This window comes from Danaus plexippus, chromosome 24 (genome assembly GCF_018135715.1).
Source record: "Danaus plexippus chromosome 24, MEX_DaPlex, whole genome shotgun sequence".
Classification (NCBI taxonomy): domain Eukaryota; kingdom Metazoa; phylum Arthropoda; class Insecta; order Lepidoptera; family Nymphalidae; genus Danaus; species Danaus plexippus.
In genome coordinates, this window is record NC_083552.1 from 3159288 (window position 1) to 3182077 (window position 22790).

At 33.8% G+C, this 22790-nt stretch overlaps 1 protein-coding gene across 4 annotated transcripts in view; it reads left to right on the top strand.

Moving 5' to 3' along the window:
- LOC116776024 (zinc finger protein castor homolog 1-like) overlaps positions 1-20074 on the top strand; it is a 50405-nt gene extending 30331 nt beyond the window's left edge. The window contains exons 3-26 of one of the 4 annotated variants that reach the window (XM_061524288.1): positions 96-984; positions 1051-1210; positions 1515-1641; positions 1835-1936; positions 2199-2265; positions 11573-11657; positions 11732-11858; positions 12092-12232; positions 12356-12557; positions 12639-12861; positions 12991-13090; positions 13452-13594; positions 13687-14242; positions 14317-14418; positions 14502-15021; positions 15124-15443; positions 15520-15630; positions 15752-15891; positions 16221-16346; positions 16571-16690; positions 16850-16945; positions 17044-17144; positions 17366-17515; positions 17921-20074. In XM_061524288.1, the coding sequence (XP_061380272.1) occupies positions 135-984; positions 1051-1210; positions 1515-1641; positions 1835-1936; positions 2199-2265; positions 11573-11657; positions 11732-11858; positions 12092-12232; positions 12356-12557; positions 12639-12861; positions 12991-13090; positions 13452-13594; positions 13687-14242; positions 14317-14418; positions 14502-15021; positions 15124-15443; positions 15520-15630; positions 15752-15891; positions 16221-16346; positions 16571-16690; positions 16850-16945; positions 17044-17144; positions 17366-17515; positions 17921-18078 (4827 nt within the window). In that variant the 5' untranslated portion in view covers positions 96-134 and the 3' untranslated portion in view covers positions 18079-20074. Of the gene's footprint in view, positions 1-95; positions 985-1050; positions 1211-1514; positions 1642-1834; positions 1937-2198; positions 2266-11572; positions 11658-11731; positions 11859-12091; positions 12233-12355; positions 12558-12638; positions 12862-12990; positions 13091-13451; positions 13595-13686; positions 14243-14316; positions 14419-14501; positions 15022-15120; positions 15444-15519; positions 15631-15751; positions 15892-16220; positions 16347-16570; positions 16691-16849; positions 16946-17043; positions 17145-17365; positions 17516-17920 lie in introns of all 4 variants that reach the window. The other 3 variants (XM_061524287.1, XM_061524289.1, XM_061524290.1) reach the window with 3 other exon arrangements.
- Positions 20075-22790: the final 2716 nt, after the last annotated feature.

Below are 22790 nucleotides of genomic sequence, written 5' to 3' on the forward strand. Positions count from 1 at the left end.
GAAATGAATCACTGTTATTATTTGACACTAAAATATGTTGAATTCAAATTTGATTGTTTGTAATCTTATGAAAGTGAAGAATTGCATTGTTATAGGTCGGACTTGCGCGTCGCGGTTATCAAGGTTCAAGAGCAATGACTACTGCGATGGCACATCAGGAATCCATACACGAGAGACTGCAGTCGGGACCCGAGGAACCGCTTTACCTGCACCATGGAGCATCCTGGAACTCAGAGACGTCGGAACACCAAGAGGATCACAGCACAGACATGTCGCCCTACTACAACATGCCAAAAAGAAATAAGAGAAAGAATTTCAAACCACGATGTGCTCCTAACGCTACGACGTTCTCTGATGACTCCAACGGAGGCAACTGCGAGAGCAGCCTCACAAACGGAAATGACAGAACCACACCTGAACAGGCTGATGAGGAAACGGATGGCTACAATAAAATTGGTGTCAAGAACTTCGGTCTGATAAAAGGTGGAGCTGTCGACCTCAGCCGGCGATTGAGCACTGATTCCAATGAAAACATAGAATCCACCTACCAGAACATCACGGACGAGAAGAAAATAGACTCGTTCCAGCGCTCGTACATACACAGCCTGAAGGTGAACCAGCCGGCCGAGAGAGATCACACCGTGCTTAACTTTAGTAATTTACAAAACAAAACATTCTGTGCCAAAAATCCATTCGCCATATCCCAGTTAATAAAAACCAATTCGCCTCCACGGAGAAGGGAATCCGATTCCGACGACGAGGCTAAGGGTCAGGATATAAATGCTAATGACAGGTTGGAGAACCAGGTTATAGGGGAGTCTAATGAAGGTCAACAAAACGGTGATCCGTCTAACGCTACAAATAGAATCTTGAGGGATTACGCTATGAACACCATGAAAGAATTATTGGGTATCTATGGCTTATCATCGAACGAAGTGGCAGATGCTATCAGCGGCCAAATAAGAGCTTTGGAGGCTCTTCAAGGTGGGTAACATAAAAAATAATCATTGTTTACCATTATGGACCATTTCAACAGGTATTTCTCTACAGGTAAACCCTTCACTCAGTTACCTTTGAGTCTGAAGCGACGTCATGATTCAGGGGATGGAACTGATAGAAGCATCCGAAGATCCTCTTCAGCGACTGAAGATGAAGGATCCACCAACATAACCCCTCCAAAAACACCAGACAACGACATAGAAGCCCAAAGGTGAACAAAATTAATTAAATTTATAAGAAAGAATATTATTTCTGACTTTATAACTTGTTGGTCAACTACTTTCAATAATATTAACTATTCGACCATAACCTATCTAGATTGAATGTTTATATTTCAAAGAATATCTCAAAAACTATGAATATAAAGTGAATTAGGTGTTAGTTTTTCTTATGTTCTAAGAAAATTGCAATACATTTCATGCATTATAATTAAAATCTTAAGAGATGAATAATGTAACTATAATTAACAAATTAAATGTCCGTGCCTATTATTAAGAATATGTTTTGAAATCCAGACAAAGGGCCCTTCGGATAATAAATCAGCAATCAATGCGTCTATTTCGTTCTGGGCGAGAGGAAGACAGTTCTGATGATGGAGACCAGACCCTCGACCTCAGTGTGTCCAGAGATACAGACGGACAGGTAGGGCTTATATTTATATATATTTTATATAAATAAATGATTTTCTGTTTTTTACATTTAACATAGTCTTTTTTTATATAAGGTTTATTACATAAATTATTATTTTATACATAAATTTATGAAATTGAACCGAAGATTTTTTTGGTCGATGTATATAACAGTTGTATACATATGAGTTTATGTGGATATAAAGGAAATGTCTACAACTTCGAGCGCCGGTAACAGCGTGTCGGAGTACGATCAGAACATGATGATGAGGAAGAACCTCGAGGACCTGGCGAATCTACAAATGCAGGTAGATTCATCATTCATCAGTTAATAACTCATCGACGTTCGACATCAATAACTCATCGGTGTGCGAACAGATTTGATTTAACTCCTTTGTTTTTATTTCTATGGCCTATCTCTGTATCAAATTGTAATAAAAATTGTTTTTGTTGACAGACAAATAAATAAGTTAATTTCGCTTCCATATATTTCTCGTATGTTCGTTCTTTTGTTTCGTTGGTGTGAAGTTTTAATGAGATTGTATGCAGTATATATAATTAATTCAACAGAATTTCTTCCAAAAACAATCCATGATGGATCCCGAAGACTCTCAGGAACGGAAACTCCAAGCCAGTGGTGAGTTCGTACATTCGATTACATTCATTCATTTAAAATATTACTTAATAAAATTCAGTCTCAGTCTACGTAAGAATTTAAGTATAACACATGGTAATGTGCTAAGTCGAAAGTATTGCGTGATCGTAAACACTAAGATGTCCGTCTGCTAATAACACTATTTCTCACCAACACCATAATTGAGTAGCGGCTCTACTTACCTACTGTAACGAAATGGCATGTATGAATAGCATTTGAAACATAAACGTATGTATGTATGTTTTCATAAAATCCTTAGATGTTAACTCAAAAACTTTACCAACACATTCAATAACTGTTCCGTAATGATATTCATGATCAAATATCATAACGATGTTTGAGACGCCGCCACAGTCTATGACATTTCTCCACAAAACCCTCGTTTCTTTACACTTTAACGTGAAATCTGACAGCTCACTAATTTATTCTGTGATCTATCGGTTTTGTCTTTATTATAGATACCGCACAAATATTTAACTTGTGTCCATTGAACCCGACAGGTATATAATTTTCGTATATCCTATTGGACGTTAAAATTAAAAGCAATTTAAAACAACTTAAACATTCAAACCGAAATTAATTTTAATTTAAAATTCGTGTGAACCAAATTATCTACTAAAAACCTGGATTACAAATCCAGTCTTTCATTTTATAATGACAGAAATCATATTAGGCAGTATACACACATCAGACATAAAACTACAGTATCATTTACAGTGATTACGTGTGTGATCAGCCTAATCCGCAGTCCTTGTTCCCTATGAACGTACAAAGTCCATACCAGTAAATCACAACGAGGAAAAAAGGCCAATTGAATCTAGCTTTAGATCCCCCAGTGGAATCCACTGTTATCTTAATAGAGACACTCAATTGAACGTTGCTCTGTCGTAACACCACATTACGTACAATGTTCATTACAGGCGGAGATCATTAATATATATTTTGTTATATTGAATATATATATATCAATTAATAAACTATAAATACGCATTATATACTATGTATACTATATAAGTCTTATAAGTGTACTTAATTCATTATAAAAATATCTTACAAATTTCAATTCACATAGCTACATTCGTTAGGACTTATGAATGAGCTATCGGTCAATATTTTCTTTGGCGACGTAAATCTAGCTCACTGTTCTTATATAATAATTATAATGTCATCGTACTGTCATAGTATAGTCGTGCGTGTGTAAGTAGCCTTATAAAAGTTCCCTAGTCCGGGGTACGCAATAGGCAAATAGTTTCCCATTTATGTATAATAGACGCTCGGTCCGTCCGGTGGGAGACGATTTGCTTTATTGTCGTGCGACTGTTCCGAGCCTTGTTTAACACCTGACACAATAACATACACACAAACGTGTCACGTATGTTTACACATCCGATCATACCTCCCAAAACTAATAACCGAATCAATTATTCAATCTATTGTTAATTATTATACAAATAAATTAACCCCTTGTCTCCATTTCTTATATAAGAATAGCCAATTAAAAGAATTTACAATTTTTGTCTGTCTGTCTATCGGTGTGTTACGGCTTATTCGAAACGACTGAACAGATTTTGACCGATTTTTCATTGTCATATATATGAATTGAGGATTAACCTAAGATTTTTATTATAAAAATCTTCAAAATATATGATTATTTCATACGTATATGCTTAAAACCGTCTGTCCGTTGAACGTAATACAAATCTCTCATCCCACGTGCTTCTCGTTCTTAACAATCAACGTCGTCGTTCTAACTCGTTCCGATACAGGCCGGAGGCGATCGAGCAATAAGTTTAATGTATTAAAAAAAAATACATCTCTTAATTACAGTTATTAGAGCACCGTTCCTATCATTTGATTTGAGTTTTTTGAATATTTATTACAAAATATTCGTTTCCGCAGTCAATGGACTTCAGTGTTCGGGGTTCCGTTAACTAACATATACATATAAACAACAATGTAAGCTTCTAATTTTCATACAAGTTGTTAATTATATAATTTAATTATTTTTTTTCCAAATATAATTGAGTCCGAACATCCCATTTAGAGACTGAGTTTAATCGATAAATCGGATGTTTAATTATCGATAATCACATCTCTATATGTTTGCGTAATAAAAGCACAATTAACGTCTTTATGGCGATAAATCTCGCAAAATAAGCCATAAAACGATGTAAAATCGGTGGTAACATTTGATCATTGAAATAACAGTTTTATTAATACTCGTTTATGGTTCAGAATGTTTTGATGACATTATCGTTGGAATTATTTTAATAAACATATAAAGCATTGTAAGTTATTTCATTAAAATGATATATTATAGCAGGCTATTATTATAGATGTAATCTATGTATTAAAATTATAGTGAAATACATTTGAAAGTCTTTCAAAAGACTTTTGTTTGTCTTTTAAAAGACTTTCATTTTATAATAACAAAAGTTGTAGCGATTATGTCTTATTTCCTATCGTAAAGGAAACAGAATCCAACATGTGGACTCCCTTTGTTAATTAACAAGCATCCTTTGAACAACAGATCCGTGGAGTAGATACGTACTTTAAACATTACACACACATGTATACGAGTATATTTAATTATATGCAAATTATTTATTGCTATTTTAATGTTATAATTTAATTTCCATACTTTATTGCGTTTAAATTTCTTCCTTTTTTTTATTTTTTGGCATATCCATACAAAAGTTATTAACAAAAGCAGTATCAAACACCTCCATATATTTAATACGCGTATAATTTCTTTGTGGCACCGCGTTGAATGTTAGCAGACATCATAAAGTATGCATTTCTTTTAACATGTGTGTGTGAGACGTGCTCGCTCTAGGGTCTTACCGCATAACATGGAACTCGTACATCAATTTAATTAATTTTTCATTAAATAATTTAAATCCTATCATTTTCGTAAAAAATATTTATTATGTATGTGTATAATTATATTTTTAATATGTTCGATATTTGTTTTTTTTTTTTTCATCCGGTCGCTGTGAAAGTCCCAGCACGCACACACACGGCCACGATCACAATAACTCAATCGCATACGCATCTTTGCATATTCATTTGGCCAGCAGTTTGTATCTTTGTATAAAATTATAATGCATTATGTGACCAGACGTTGGTTTTTTTGTAGCGAGTCCTGTTCTGTGTATGTTAAGGGATTATTCTATATGCATATATGAATTCATAAAGAGTTTCGTGCTATATAGTGTTTGAATTCCATGAGTTACTTCAGTTACTTGAGTTATAGTAGTCATGAATTAATACAATTGAAGCAACCCGTTCTTGGTATCGTTTTCATTTAAAACAATAATCGATCGAAAATATTTATGTTTTTAATTGCGACTACCGAGAAGCAGCTTCCAGTTTGCGTTCGGCTTTAAAAAAAAATTTGGCATAAAAATGACGAAAAATTCGCGATTACGTTACATGTATTAACATCGACATCGGTTTTGGTAATAACCGACAAAAACTGCACATCCCTGGTCCGATATAACATTGTTTGTAAAAATTTATGTGATTAATTTACAGCGTATTGCAAAAATATTTAATTACGTTAAAACGTTGCTATTGCATTTGCAACAGCAATGCATTGCATTTTCATTTAGATACGTAACGCTGTCAAACAATTTTAGTTAGTTTTGTTATTTGTTAGAATAAAAAAATAATTGTAAAAGCTGCTTTGAATGGGAATAGAAACGTCTTAAATATAACTTTCATTAAATAATTAATAACATAACATAATATAAGTATTACAATATTTTTGACCATCTGTGACATGCCAATGAACAATCGATTAATCGTATAAAATCGTCAAAAAAAAAAATTAAACCGACGCTTAGAATGTTATTGAATTTTATCGATACTTCATATTTGACGATAATTCACATCGATAGGTCGGGAACATGTTCGAATTATCACCTGCTTAATCGATTTAAGATAAAATTATCATCATTATAAATTAAGTCCTTAAGTAACTGAGAGATAAAAAAAAAAGAAGTCCCTCAAATTAATAAAAGGATAACACTTAAATTTAAACAGGAATTTAGTTTGGCTTCAAATAAGAATTATAAAAACATAGTAAAATGGAAGCAATACTAATTTCAACCGACTTCAAAAAAAGGAGGATGTTTTTTTTTTAAGTTAAATTCACTTCACGTATCCATCGAGTCTAATTACAATGCCAATATCAATCTCATACACATCCTCTCACAATACCAATAACAAACAGGCCATTTACATAATATTTTTCCATCATATTTTTTATATATACCCAACAATAAGTTAAATTATTGTACCATTAATATCAATAGCTCGTCGTTTTCATCTGGACTATCGATCAATGGTCGTATATCTTTTCTTGCTGTATGTCTGTGATATAGCGGAGCTAATTGGCTAATAGATTTATTTTCAATTGTGAACTTTTAATGAACATGCCTCGTATTGAATGATACTATTTTATGAATATCCAGTTTATAAACATTGATATCTTTAATAAATTCAATTCGTAATACTGTTCGTTACACGACCCTTAATATAAATCTGTTTGTTTGTTTGTTTATAGAGAAACATATATAGGTATTTTAGACCATCGAACTTATATGTTACAAGAGGACGATATTCGTGTATAAAATAGCAAAACAAAAACGGCATTCAACAATTATCTTAAAAGCTGACATCGCTCCATCAGCAATTAAAACACTTACGTCCAAGTCCTCGATACGTATCAGGTCAAATTAGACAAAAAAGTTAAGATTCACAATGCTCTAATTGACTACCACACTGGAGATAAAAACGAAGAGGCAACATCAGTAAAAGACAGAGTAAACAGAGCAAAAACTAAACAAGATGCGGAATTATATAGTCCAATCGCTGCACGGGGCGGGGCGGAGATGGTCGAACAAAGACGATCTCATAGCCCTATTGTGCTGTTAGCAATTACCATTTACAGATAAAAGAAAATTCCAACGTAATCACACAGCATGCACACGTCACATTCAAATCCGTGCTAGCACGCGCAATCATCGGAATAAAACATTCCTAAATAAGCAACCAAAAAAAATACTCTACCGGTCCATAAAACTTCCGCGTTGATGATTTATACGCGAGTGTAGGCCATTCAGTTCCTATCAGGACATGACACGGTATCGTTCCACAGATCCTTGAACTATCTGATGTACGAATGCGTTCGGTCATAATTATCAGCGCTCTTTCATCCGCCGCAAGGGGTTTACGACTGCCGCGTCTGTGTAAACGTCATAAGGAACAGTAATTAATGAACATTACCTAATACAAATAATTAATGGACAAGAAAACCAATCGCTGATGGATGGATCCTGTTAATAACTGTTCGATATAAAACTGATTTCAATAACGCGTAAGATACTTAATCTTTAATAAACTTTGTTTTAAATAAAACTATGATAAATAAATGATGAATTACTACCAGAATAGCACAAAAGCGAACGTCTCCCGCTCGGTGTTAAGTTCGTATAAGTTATAATATAATAAATACAACTTCGAACATTTCAAACATCTGATAAAAAACGAACAACTAACAAAAAAGGATTGGCATACATTTAAATTATTACAGATCTCGCTATTCGTACACAAAAAGATCTCGCCTCGCTAAACAACAATGAGATACACATATCTATACAGGAAAACTTAATTCTTAACAAAACCCCGGTTTAAATATACATAGCAGATAGTAACAAATACCAATCCGCTTATCTAAATCTAATATTTTTTGTGTAAAACTAAAATGTATAAATTAAATAACAAAAATTTTATCGGAACCGTCCAAGCTATAACTTACCTTAGCCTGTTCGCTTAGAGTACTGTTTTGGATAACTCTAACCTCAGTGACGTAGCCAATAACAAATATTATGATTCATCTCATTTATTATGCTCAGTAATGTTATGAGTATCTATTTTAATTCAATTAGATACATCCAGCAAGCGCTCCGTACCAAGAAATATATTTTGTGTGCGCTTAGTCCTTTTCGTGAACTCATTTCCCTTTGTTGTCTTCACCATCAGTATCCTTGATAACTTTTACATGTTTTATTACGTATGCGCTCACAGATTCTTGATATGCCTTTCCGTCTCAAGTGGAAACCATTTTTGTTTTATTGATGTCAATTGAATTAAGTCTGTGTTGTAATTTCTTTGAATTTTAAATAAGCTAACCCCGTAGCATTCCTTCCTTTTGATTAATTTTAATTTCTCTTTTGTTTTCTTTACCTCAATTGTTTTGTGATTTTTTCTGACATGGCAATAATAATTGCGTGTAAGAGATCTTTGAATAATGTTGCTATTAACACATAGACAGATCTGAGAACATTCATTAATAAACTTAAAGTAGATAGTTTGTCAATAGCCAGATCTTCGTACGTACGTATACCTATTGCCCCGCCTCATTGCCTCTTTCATAGCACTATGAAATTTACTGTAACATCCCACCAATGTACCGAGACCCTTCATTTCTATACCCGATCTTAATAAACCAATCAATACAATGTATCAAATAACATCAGTCGTATGTGGCGAAAGACGTGATGATTCGGCAGTTGGATCTTAATAAACCATATCTTAAGTCAACGTAATAAGGTTCAAAACTGAGTTGGAACATGAGCAATGTAAGTGGTTGTGGGCTGGTGCGTATAACCGCATTTACATTTTAGAGATACTTGCAGGGAATAAATGTCAATTGAGATGGAATACCGAGCGCGGATGCGAAGAATTGATGATGCAGTAATTTAGCTCTTTGATAATAATCAGATTCTAGATGGGCGAGGGGATATAGACGTGCTCTTATTAGAACTGCGTTAGTTATTATGATGAAATGATGAGTTGGGAGGAGGAAAATGTTTATTCGATATAAAAAAAATCAAGGAACATAAAACGTCCGAAAAGCTTCAGAGAACGCAGCAATGTTTAAAACGTAACAATCAAATGATTTTAATCCGAGCAACAAAAAAGTTTCCCAGATAAAATATTGATTTAGTTGGACGCGTTTAATACATTTGACATTTATCTATTTCTCATTCGCCAAATGTCAGTAGCGGATTACAGATTTAGTGTCACATTTTTCTAATCGAACAGCGAATTGCCGTGGGAAAAGCTATTAATTGTAACCCGATGTTAGCCTTAGCAGTTATTAAATGCATTGTGATTCGAGAATCCGAGACTTGATTTCTGTGATTATAAAACAGAAGCTGCGCTGACACAAAAAAATGTTTTATGATTTATCTGTATGGAAGTAGGTTCGGTGTATCCATCAAGCATTATCAGCGAGTCGATCGCAAACTGTTATAACGAAATTTCTGATTAGTCAATCGTGCATAAACTTTTCTATGTGCTCTCGTATGTGTGAGCTATTTATTCCGATCGTTTGTGCATATGACATTATCTATGATAGGTACATAGTAATGTTTATAGTAATGTATAGCGATGTTAATAAAAACCCGTCTTTATTCCATACAACGACCGAAAGACCAGTTCGGTTCGGTCAGACAAATCATTTGTTACTATCAATCGGTTATTGATTGAAGCATTGTATTAAAATTTGTATTGGAAACGAACCGGTAGCGTTTAGTGTATTGATTAAAGTTGGAGACACACCCGGTATTTGGGAAAGGACGGCGAAGAACTTTCGATCACAACCTATGGTTCCGCCGGGTGAATTCAAAAAGCCATTATATCGGACGTTATGAGGACCCATTGTCTCGGTTGAATGAACCGGCACAATATCTTAGGAAATTTTTCTAAAAAACTCTTTAGTATAAATGTTTATTATGGCCAACATTATCTGATGCGGTATAGCATTCACCATTGTCTTTTTTGTTTTCTCCATAACATCATTTTTATATCTTGGCAGCCGTCAAATGGGATGATGTGAATTTACATTTGGTAAAATTAGATCTCCACAACGCCGGAATTGGTTTAGATGTTGGAATTTTTTGTAACGGTTGATGGATTCCGTTTATAATGGCCCTGTGATTTTGTTTTGTGTTCTTACGTGCGTGATTCAATTTAACTATTGTTGAGTTTTCCACAATTTGTTTGTTACTACGTTGTTTCTGTGTGTATATTTTATTTGCAGTCGAATACATTGACCGTTCCGTGTATAATTAATATACCATCAAATACCTGTGGGTCCGAAACAAAGAGCCATTGTTCGTTATTAATATTTCACCCGCTATCATTCTAATCAAATCCACGAATTAAAGGCAATAAATACGTTTCACACACGTATCGACGCAACAATACACATTTATATATCGTTTTCGCACAATCACTTACAAAATCGTGAGCTATTAACGTTTGAAACAAGACACTAGAGAGCAAGTGATCTCTCCCTCATTTATAATAACCTGCTCTCACTAGAACCTCGTCTATTATTACAATGTTGAGTGTTCATGCACGTCTTATGTAACACACCAAATTATCAGACAGTATGTTAACGTCCATTGTGTTCTGAGCGCTAATCTACATAAGTATAGGTATTAATTCATCTTACAAAACTGTTCCGTAAAAAATACGAAGAGGTGGCGTTTCGACACGACCCGTGCAAGCATCAATTGTACCAACACAGAATCGAATTATTTGTACAATAAAATATAACGCAACGCAGCCGAGTGACAACATGGTTATGTCAGATTGCCTTACATATTAGACAATAGTTAAAAAAAAATATTATAGCAGCTATCAAAATCCACATAGATAATCATAACTGGTTATGAATGTATAGACACAGTTTAAATCGATAAAGCAATAAAGGAATAAACCGATAGACGTATATATATTTTATTAACTGATACAATCTGCCGACATTCTCAAAAGATTTGATTTACAAAAACACTTTTGTGATGTAACGTATGCAGAGGATCCAACGATCACTCACAATGGCATAGCCGAGAGTGACTCGGAGAAAACATTGATTAATTACCATAATAATTTATTTGATACTCAAAAACTGGATGCGGGGTGGGGCCGGTTCAACGAGCTAGTCCCAGTTCCATTTGAACTAAAAACATTCGGCGCTTTAATAACGAAAACAGCGGCGATTTGAATAATAGTGACTTGAGAGCTATTAAATATTTTCTACACGATGAAAACACAGCATTGTACATTTGAATATGATGCATGGTGGTGATTTGGCTGTTCCGAACAAAGGAATAAGTTCGAAGAAAAAGGAATTAATATACATATTGTTATTATGTTATTAGAATATCGGTGGTTTTTTTTTTTTGTTAACAATGATATATTTTTTGTTAAGGACTGCTGTCAGCCTTGAATCATCTGGATCAGGCTCGCAAGAACTCCATGCAAACGACCGTGGATTACTCCAGATACGTCAAAAGGTAAAGATAATCTTGATGAAAGGAAAATATAAATATAATGTGTTGCTTCACAGAATTTTGTTGTTGATTCACAGGTACAGTTCAACACTAGAGTGTGGTTCATCATATTGTAAGGATTTGGGATATCGAGAACATTTTCATTGCATGGATTGCACTGCGAGGGTCTTTTGCAAAAAGGAAGAAATGATAAGACATTTCAAGGTTATTATAATTATTCATTTATCAAACACCTCAAAAACAAAGTAAAAGCGTTTATTGGACGCTCAAAAATAATACAGAATTTTTGATACTTTTGACATAACAGATATTAACATTACGCTGTACTTCCTAAAGTTTGGGACAATATTATCAGTAGAACTTTTTCTTTCAAAGCGGATATTTCTAGAAAATCTAATGGACTTAGTAACAAAATACATATTTTTTTATTATTCCAGTGGCACAAAAAACGAGACGAATCTTTAGCGCATGGTTTTATGAGATATTCTCCCCTCGACGACTGCTCCGAGAGGTTCAGTGACTGTCCTCATAATCGAAGTCAAACACACTACCACTGCATACAGGATGGCTGTGATAAGGTATTATTGATATTAATATAATAGAGAAATGCATTTTGGTCGAACTAAAAAAGCATGAAATTCGACAAACCTTTTATGTCCTACCGATCTCAGTCATATTCATACATTTATATCATTTTCCAGGTGTACATATCTACATCGGATGTCCAGATGCATGCGAACTATCACCGCAAGGACTCTGCCATACTTCAAGAAGGGTTCCAAAGGTTCCGCGCCACTGAGAGCTGTTCCGCTCCACATTGTATGTTCGCCGGTCAACGGACCACGCACTTCCACTGTCGAAGGCCTGGATGCACCTACACATTTAAAAACAAAGCCGACATGGGTATGTCTCATATCTATGGTACCATTTTATCATCAGTTAATCCAAATATCATTTACAAACATCATTTTCAACGATTTCCAGAGAAACACAAGACTTACCACATAAAAGACGAGGCGTTATCAAAGGACGGTTTCAAAAAGTATATGAAGAGCGAAGCCTGCCCGTATAGAGATTGCAGGTTTAGTAGGACCTGCAACCACATACACTGCATCAGACCGCACTGCAACTACGTACTGCACTCCAGCAGCCAGATCTTCACACACAAACGGAAACACGAGAGGAAGGAACAGGAAATGAGTTTTGGGTAAGTTTGTTGTTAGAAAGTCCATAATAACGACTTCATTATTTTTTTTGCAACAAATTTAGTATTAAGACATCTTGAAAACAAATATATATATGTTATAATTCATAATAAATTTCCCGCTACAACCAGGTTGCCAACGTCTGTGATCCAAAATGCTTTAATGCAAGGAGATCTGTCATATGCCATGTATGATGACGACATATCCGTTGAAGATTACACCCAAGCTTATGTGAGTAATGAAATTCAAGTATCATTCAAATAATATAAAACTATTTTCAGTAGTTATTTACTCACAAGATATTTTCTCAGCTAAACTTATTTATGTATCAGTTAGTAAACTCATTATCATATATATGAAGTGCCACCTGTTAAGTTTTTTACGAGAATTCTTAGACTGGGATTATGAGATGTGGTGCAAAATATAATGTATCTATACATATATCATGACTATATCGTAAAAATTTATAATATGTTTATCATCAAAAAGGCCATGATAAAAAAAATAATTTTCTCTTTTTTGTATTTCGTAATGACGTTTGTCCAGTTTTTGGTACGTAATTGATTTCGGACGATATTTTTTACTACTTCAGAACCAACCCTTGGTGGATGAAGTAGCACGCAAGTATATTGAAACGTTCAACGGCGCGAAGGAAGCTGAAGACAAGTGCAGCAAATGTAGCGCCTTCAACAAACACTACCACTGTTTGGCTGAAGACTGCAAGATGGCGCATAGGTAATCATAAAAAATATTTCATAATAATTTATCCTGAGTAGACATTGATGGACTGAATATGTATATTTATGCTTATTAATTGTAATTTTCAGTTGTCACAACACAATGGTAAAGCACGTCATGGAACACGAACAGCAGAGCCAAGTAACGGAAGCTTACTTCGTGACGTATACGAGAAATAATCCTTGTTCCAATTCGGCATGCCAGCATATCAAAGACATCACCCATTATCATTGTATTTGGGAGAACTGTGGAGCTGTCATACTATCTTCAGAGGAACATCCCTTCAGACGCTTGGAGCACTATCGCCAACACGCCAATCTCAGTCCCATGTCGCCAAACTTGGCAGCCAGATTTGCGCCCACCTTCACTCCGCAACTATCGGCTCAATTACATCCAAACATGGCGGCCCAACTTGGCCAGGTGACAAATTTACCCAATCTTCCACCTAATTTGGCTCAGTTGGCCCAAATGGCACCAAGTCTAACGTCCCAATTGACGCCGAACTTACAAGCTCAATTGAATCTTGGGCCTAATCCCACTATTGCACCACAACAAGTGAACCCATCGAGTTCATTGGACGAGATGTTTAGCAGGAAGAGGGGGAGACCTCCAAAGAATCGTGTTGTAGAGGTCTGGACAGATAATGTAAGTAAATCAATTATAAAAATAATTATCATAATAGGATGATACCTCAACTCACCCTAACACGCTATCCACAGGTGACTCCTCAAGCTATATTTACATCGTTCAAACTGCCGAAGAGCAACCAACTGCCGCCTCTAGTACAATCACCAATTATTGCTACAGTCGAAGAATTCCCAGTAAGTTCAACAAATCACGCGATCTAATTATAAAGTTATATATCAATTATATCAATAAACAATCAATTAATCAATTCTTCCAGAGAATCAGATTCCAGAATTTCGAAGTGTTTACAACACCTGATTCGTGCATTCAGTATTATGCGAATTGTGCATTAAGATCAACAAGGTTGCATTTCCATTGTTTCAACTGTAGCTTCACGGGTGAAACCCACGTGACAATGGAAACTCACATGAGGGAATCCCATTCGATAGCTCCGCTATTGGAAGGCTTCGACTATTTCTCCTCCTTCGACCAATGCGGTGGAAAGAGCTGTTTTAAGAACCAATTAAGATCGCACTTCCATTGCGCCCAAGGAAATAATTGTCCGGCGATTTTAACCCAATATTCAGCATTGGCCACCCATAAGCACGGAAGGGGTACTCCTGTTATTAAGTGTGAATCAGAACAAGAGAAATCTTATGAAGAAGCCAAAGATTATTCTATTAAAGAACGAGCTTCAGCCGACAGCGTTGCTTCTATGAAAGATCAAGCTGAATCATTTACACCCACCAATTTCTCTATCAAAAGCGAATTCGAAAGAGAACAGGATAATATTTCGGGTAAGTATTTTTCCATGGATTATATTTTGTACTATCCAAATTTTGATATACAATTTTCAATTAACATCATATAATCTGCAACCAAACTATTAATTTCAGTAGTAAAAGCGACAGGAACTTTCTACCCGTCATCTCATCTCAGGAACTCGTCTCCATCCCCAAGAAGTATCTACGACGCCTCCCCGTCTAAGGATATTAAGTACGAAAAGAAATTCGAGCCAAAGTTAACTGGGCCAACAATACCGCCGTCTTGTCACGATCAAAACTGCCCGTTGAACAAAAACGCTGGCGCAATGAACTTGCACTACCACTGCCCGCACTGCAGCCAAGCCTATGTGGATTTGAAGCTGTTATTCAGTCACATGGTCAAAAAACATAGCAACGCCATCGAACCAGGGCCAGTCGGATTGGCCGCTACAAAGGTAAATACTTGAAAAAATAATATATAACATAAATATTCTCAAATTCCTAATAAATATTGTCAAAATTTGGTTTAAGGAAACGCTGGAGAGAGAGTACCCAGAAATTTCAATTCTACCGTCAACAGCGACATCTTCAAACGCCCAAACACCACAACAAAGTCATCGACCTCCGAATCCTGCTGAACAGGTGATTACTCAGTCTTATTCAATATAAACAAAAAAACATACGTAGAAAAATATATTTTTTATTAAATATATATATTTTTCATCCCGTTTTGCTTCTTCCTTCAACACGAATTAATTTCCAGGTGCAAGCTGTTCAATCCCTACTGCTGCAACAGTACTTGGGTTCAGGTCGCAAATCGCTCCAGGATCAATTGAAGATGCAGCAGTACTCGTCACTGGCAGGGCTGCCTGGATTAGCTCAAGTGGCGTTATTCTCTCAGGGGTAAATACAAGGACATTAAAATTAAAAGCATAAATAGGTTCTGCAACTTTTTAGTATAAATATAACAATAGCGTGGTGTGATAAATTCCATTTTAATAACAATTATAATATGAAATAAAATTAGTTGAGAGTTCAAAACTCGTATTAAGAAATCTTTAAGCTCTGGTCTCGTCTGTCCGTGATCACAGATGCTGTAAAGTAACCGAAACGTCGGGAATAAAGTTTAAAATAATAAAATAACGCGTAGTAATCAGAAAATATTAGTTTTAGTTAAATGCTTAAGGTCTTATTTTGTAACAATCTGTAGCGGATGTCGTTTTTTCTTCCAGTGGTTCCGCATTCCCTATGTATCCGACTATGTTGTATCCGCCCGAGCTTCTTCTTGAACAGAGTCTTCTTCAAAATCACGGTCTGCCGCCAGGCCTGGACAAAGAAGCGGAAATGATCGCTAAATCGTGAGTAAATAAAACAACCTATATATAACCCAATCAAATGAGTACTAGGAAATAAAAAAAATCCAGTCTTCATAATTTAAATTTCTAAAATATTATTATATTTTTGACACTAAAATCATAACATTTATTCTAATACAACAACACCATATTAAATACATTTTTAGATGATATATCGTTAATAATATCGTCTAAATACGAAACTAAAATAATGTGTATGTTCCCAGCAGGAGAAGTACTGGAGCTAGAGGACCTCATATGAGGGTTTTAAAGGATGAACCCATACCGGATGGATACTTGCGTTTCCGGTTTAATGAGGATTGCGCCTATCAGCAGTGCGGATACAGGTATTCAGAGTTCAGAGATATTTGATGATATCCCCATAATGCATCTAGAATAAAATCAACATTAATTTTATATCATTTTATTATAACTAAAGTTTTTGTAGAATTTCCAAGTAATTGTATTCTTATGGTTTACTTCATTAATTGTGTTTATATTTACAGGGAACATCAAACTCACTTCCACTGCACAAGAAAGGATTGCGGTTACTCATTTTGCGATAAAACAAGATTCGTCCAACACACGGCTAGACATGAACGGTATATATATATAGTATTTATTATAGCAGAATATATATGTATTTATTATAGATATTGTTGAATATATATTTATATATATAATTTTTTATTATTTTCAGTTTGGACACTCTAATGGGTGGGGACTTCCAACAGTACCGAGCGAACGTGTACTGCCAGCGACCAGAGTGCCCTCACGCCTCCACATTCGGTAAATATCATTGTATGTCGTCTTCAAATAATTTAATATATATTTATTACTAATTTTTAAGATTTAAGAAATACGTATTTTAATACGATATTAAATGTAGAAAAGTACACTTGAAATATGGAATTAATCTAACCTTACCAAATTATACAAAAATACTAAAAATAATAACTTTGATATGTTTGTTTTTTATATAATCCTGATTATCTTTATATTGAAAAATGTATATATTGTAGGCACGGGACAGAACAAAGCTTCCCATTTTCACTGTCTCAAGTGTGACTTCGTATGTACGGACACCAATAAGGTTGTTGCTCATCGCCGACAACATCAGAAGCTCGACTCCATACAGGCCGCTGGCTTCCAGAAATTTCCTCCAAGCAAAGGTATCTCAATTTATATATAAATGAAACTTATATTCTCGGATTGCTGGGCTTTATTTTAATTATGTTCAAAATAAGATCTCCTCTTAGTGATCCCAGTTGCTGTAAAGTAACCGAAAAGACGCGGTTATGTATTACGAAATAATATAAAACGCGTAGAAATCCCAAAATTTTTGTTTTATGAAAATGTATACTCGCGAAAGTGTTAGATGTCAATATATATTTTATTTATTCCTTACACATAACAATTTATTATGGTATGTTGAAATGCAAAACTTTTCATCAACCAATATTCGCAGATATAGGTTCAACAAATCCCTATTTTCCAATAATTGTTTTTAATCACATACCTATATTTTGATGTCGCATGTTTGTAAGGTCATTAACCTTTATAAACTTTACTTCTAGCGTGTGGTTACGAACCCCAGTGCATTCACAGCAAGAAACAGACCCACTACCACTGTTTGCAATGCGGCTTCGCTGTTCTTGGGTTATCGCAGATGACGTCACACAAGTACAAGCACCAGGAGGCGAGCCTCGGACCGTCGACCAGCTCGACCAACTGACGACCCACAGTCGATATTAAAATATCACATCACAAAGGACTTTACGTGAGAGTGTATACGATGTAGTGTTAGACTTACGACCAGCGGAGCTGTTAGAGATAAAAAAAAAATATATAAAATAAAAAAAATGATTTATATCCAGTGGAACGGTCCAAATAGTTTATTTTAATACTATACCTAGCTTGTGTACACTGTACAGTGAGTGACCTACAACTGTTCCCAGTGAGACGCCTATACTATTGTCCTCGATACGTGCCTTACGCGAAATAGTTTCGGAAATTTTAATAGATGGCGCCACATGCCAAATATATGAACAGTAACTGTAAACGCGACGAATTATATCTCTATTAAGCCTGAATTGTATATACGTTCGTTACTAAAATTGATTCGCTATGCATTTTACAAAATACTCAATGGTGATGATATTTTAGGAATGATTATTTTAAGTGCATGTCATGTGTGTATCCTAAAACCTGACCAATGTAGGCGATAGTTTATATAAAAAAAAAATATATTTATTACTTCCCCATTAAAAAGACATTTTTACGAATAGTATTATTAATTTAGGTTTCGTAAAAAAAAAAAAAAATCAATGGCAATAAGAAATTGGGTTTAGAACGCCATTTTGTGCCTCCGAGGTAAATTTATGACAATACATTGTGTTTTGAAATAGTTCACAATGAATTAATATATGTATAAACTAATAACATTTTATTATATATATATAATATTTTATAATAAATTTCTTATCAATAAAAAAATCACATACAAAGTTATTTATTACGATACTTTTTGAATGTCCATTGGAAACTATTTCAGACTAGATTTTACACGAAAAGTTATATAAAAAGTATTTAAAAAAATAAACCTGTCAATTTTATGAAAATGTAAATAAGATATATATGAAAAAAAAAGAAATAAAATAAAAATAGAGATATGTTAATTGTTATCAAATATTGGTGAAGTGTGAACCGATGTTGGTGGAGATTGGCCGACGTTGGCCCAATGTGCGGCGGAGTGTTGTGTGATCCGCGAGGTAGCCATAGAAAGCCATATTATACAAGAAAGAAACATTTTCAGATCAGTATTAGTTACAGTACATCATAAACCTTTGCATTCCTGTTTTATTCCCGGCTACATTACGTCCATTCCCGATAGTTTTAGACGAATTCCGACGAACCGTATACTCGTCGGTTTCTATTTCATTTCGACGAGTTTTTTTTTTTCTTTTTGTTTCGCAACGAATTCTCATAATGTTCTCCACATCCTAGCTTCTATCAGTATTTCTATAGATTAAGCCCTCTCTTCACGTTCCTATATTAAACTAACTACAGATCTACCTTCATTTCGTTTTAAGGTAATAACATTTTGTCACTACTATTTTTTAAATGTAAACTATTTCTTTCATTTAATAAGAAAAGGCCGTGCCATAAATATTTAGTCATCTTTTCATTATTGATATACATTTGTATTTATTTTCACTGATCGTATACTTTACATGTAATTATGTAAACTTTCATTTAAAAAAAAAATAATGATGTCATAATTTTATTTAATCTCGTCGGAAACTATTTCTGTTCAGTGAATGAATTTCAATTATTGGTTGTTATCTTGTTACGTTGTCTAATTTTACGTTCATGTTTATTTTTTATTTTTTTTTAATGAATTTCTTTAACGTTGTCTCCTTTCACAAACTTTAATAACTCAAGTATTTATATAATCTAGTTTTATTTAGTTTAAATTATTATTAATTTAATTATTTTCCCTTATAAATACAGTATTCCCGATATTATATAGTATGGATTGTTTAATTGTATCTAAAGTTACTTAGTTCAAAGTAATTAGTGAAATTTCATTTCTAACATGTAATCCTTGAACGTGTACGAATTATTTAGGCACTTTTTATTTGAGATTAAAAACGATTGGTATGACAGATAGCTTAGTGTTGTTTACCTCATGAGTTTTAGTAATTAAATGAAAGTATATGAAAAATTTTTTTTTTGTATTTCATTATAACCCAAAAACGATCCCACGGAAAATAATAGTTATTAATCCTATAATGTACTTGAACTCGACTCGTTAATATTGGCATATTATATTGATTTATTTTAATCGATCAAACGTACTTTTTTGGAAACGAGTTGAATATTCCAAAATATGTATTTTACATTCGATAACCACTTACATATATACAAAAAATAGATTATTTTTGAATAGCAAAGTGCTATTTTGTGTCGAGCAAAAATGTATTCTAAATTATTGTGAATAAGGCTGGTATTTATAAAGACGTTCACTTTAGCTGGTTAGAATATTTAACCTGTAAGTCTGGACATCCAAAGAATTTCAAAAAGCAAGAAAATCAGTACATTAAAGGGTTATTAAAACTAAATTGACCTTCACCTGATTTGGACATTGTTATATCGACAAAAAAAATACTTTTAAATGAAACTAATATATATCGGATAAACTACTCGTGATTTATTTCTGGTTAAAACTACATACTCCCGACGTTTCGGTTACTTTTCAGCAACCGTGATCACGGGCGGACGAGTTGTGAACATTCACAAAAATAAAGTTATCTTAGTATATCCGAAAAATATTAGTTTCATTTAAATGAATAAAACTCGCGAAAGTCTTTGATCTTATTAAAAAAAAATAGTAGCAACGAAAACGTAATTAACAACAAATAATCTGTTCTGGCTTGAGACATCAGCAGGCGTCGAAACACCAAAACTAACTATTAATCACAAGAAATAAGAAGAAAAAGAAAAAGAAGATAAGAAGAAAAAGAAAAGATATTTTGAGAAGACATTTGGAACAAAAAATCTTTGTGCAGATGATTTTTATTACGGATTTTTGAATTTAGTTGACATGTTTTTGTGATCGGATTAAAGATATGTCTTAGACGCTTGCTCCGTGCAGTGCTTGGTGTGGAGGATGATTTAGTGACGATAATTAAATAGAAATCAACGGAAAAATTTACGTAAAAGCCTACCTGATAATACTTCGGGAAAATGAGAATAATTCTGACATAAATCTAATTGATCGTCGTTCTGTTTAAGGCAGGATAATTTACGTTCAAATGAATATTCGTTAAAATTATATTCGGTTTCCCCGTAGTGGAGACAATGAGAAAATGACATAAAATATTCCATACAATGGGGAGTTAAGAGAGAGTTTATGAAGGAATAGGTTGAACTCATACAAAAATAAAGAAAGTCAGTAACGTGGTCAGCTAAATTGAAGTAATTTCAATCAATTTAATTAAAAAAAAAGTTCTAAATTTTAAAATTAAGAATTAAAAAAAAAAATACAAAGCTATGTGTATGTATTACTTCTTTGTACTAAATATACTTCATATAATGTCTTTAAAATTGATGTACCCACACTTAATTTTTTATCTCAATAAATAATAAATTAATGTTTTAATGTTTTTTCATACAAATATCTATACTTTTTTACATTTTTAACGTTTACGTGTATATACATATACATATATATATACATATATATACATATATAGAGTAGTCATTCAATTACACAAAGCCTATTAGCAGTCTGTCAGTTCGTATTTCCAGTCCATTGCTTTTAGCCAACGGAGTCGGTGAGCGCACATCACGAACAATTGATTTTCAACGTCACACCTACAACTAATACGTTTTATATTAAAACTGCTTTTAAGCAATTAAATACCTAATATTAAAGACATACGACTGTCGTACACTTTAAGATCGGGTTATAGAGAATTCTTTTAGCTTTAAGTCCGCCGTTCGTTCACCTTTTTGGTAATAAGACTAATATATATACGTGAATTTATTAAAAAGGTCTTCCATTACTCATGTATTAAAATTCCACGTAAACGAAAGTCTCCTTTATGAAATTCTTATCCCGGGAACGTCACGACATATACTTTGCTCATACTTTTTTATCAAGCAATACCAACACTGACTATGTGCTATCACCTTCTCGTTTTAAGCAAACAATAAACTATATTATCTATATAATAAAATACGTAGTTTTTTGTTGTCTTACAATCAATTATTATTTACGCTCGTGCTGTTATAAACTTTAATTCATTATTGCTTAATATTAATATAAAATATACGCTAATATCAACTTCTAGAAACGTAACGAGCAAAGTAAACCCTCGTTTAGTTGGAGACTGTGAGAATATTAAAAGCCTATATTTATTGACAGTAAATTTCGTTTTAAGTACCAACACAGGCGCTATACTACGTACTTGCCGAAACGTAACATTCCGGTTGAGGAGGTTGTACACGGTTCCCGGCTGAGAAACGTGTCGATCATTAATATTATAACATTAATATTCCATAAAAAAATCATTTATTTTACGTATAAAATGTTACATTACGATGAATATTATAAGAACACTGTTTCTAAGTAACCAATCGTTATTGAAACAAGACTCTAAAGAGTTTTAAATTCAATATCGTTTTTCTTGGTTGAGAGTCGGTACGTTTGATTATATAGTCAGAAGAGTGTCCTTCAAATCTATAAATATAAAAGATAATCCTGTTTGTTACACTACTTATAACTCAAGGGCGGCTGTAATGATTTTGCTGAAAATTGATGGGAGGTTGCTTAAAACCAGGAGATGGATATAAGAGACTTTGCATCCCATTCGATCAAAATCCGAAAAAGAATGAAAATGCTTAATAAAATTTAAAATCTAGTTATTTTCCGGCCTCTAA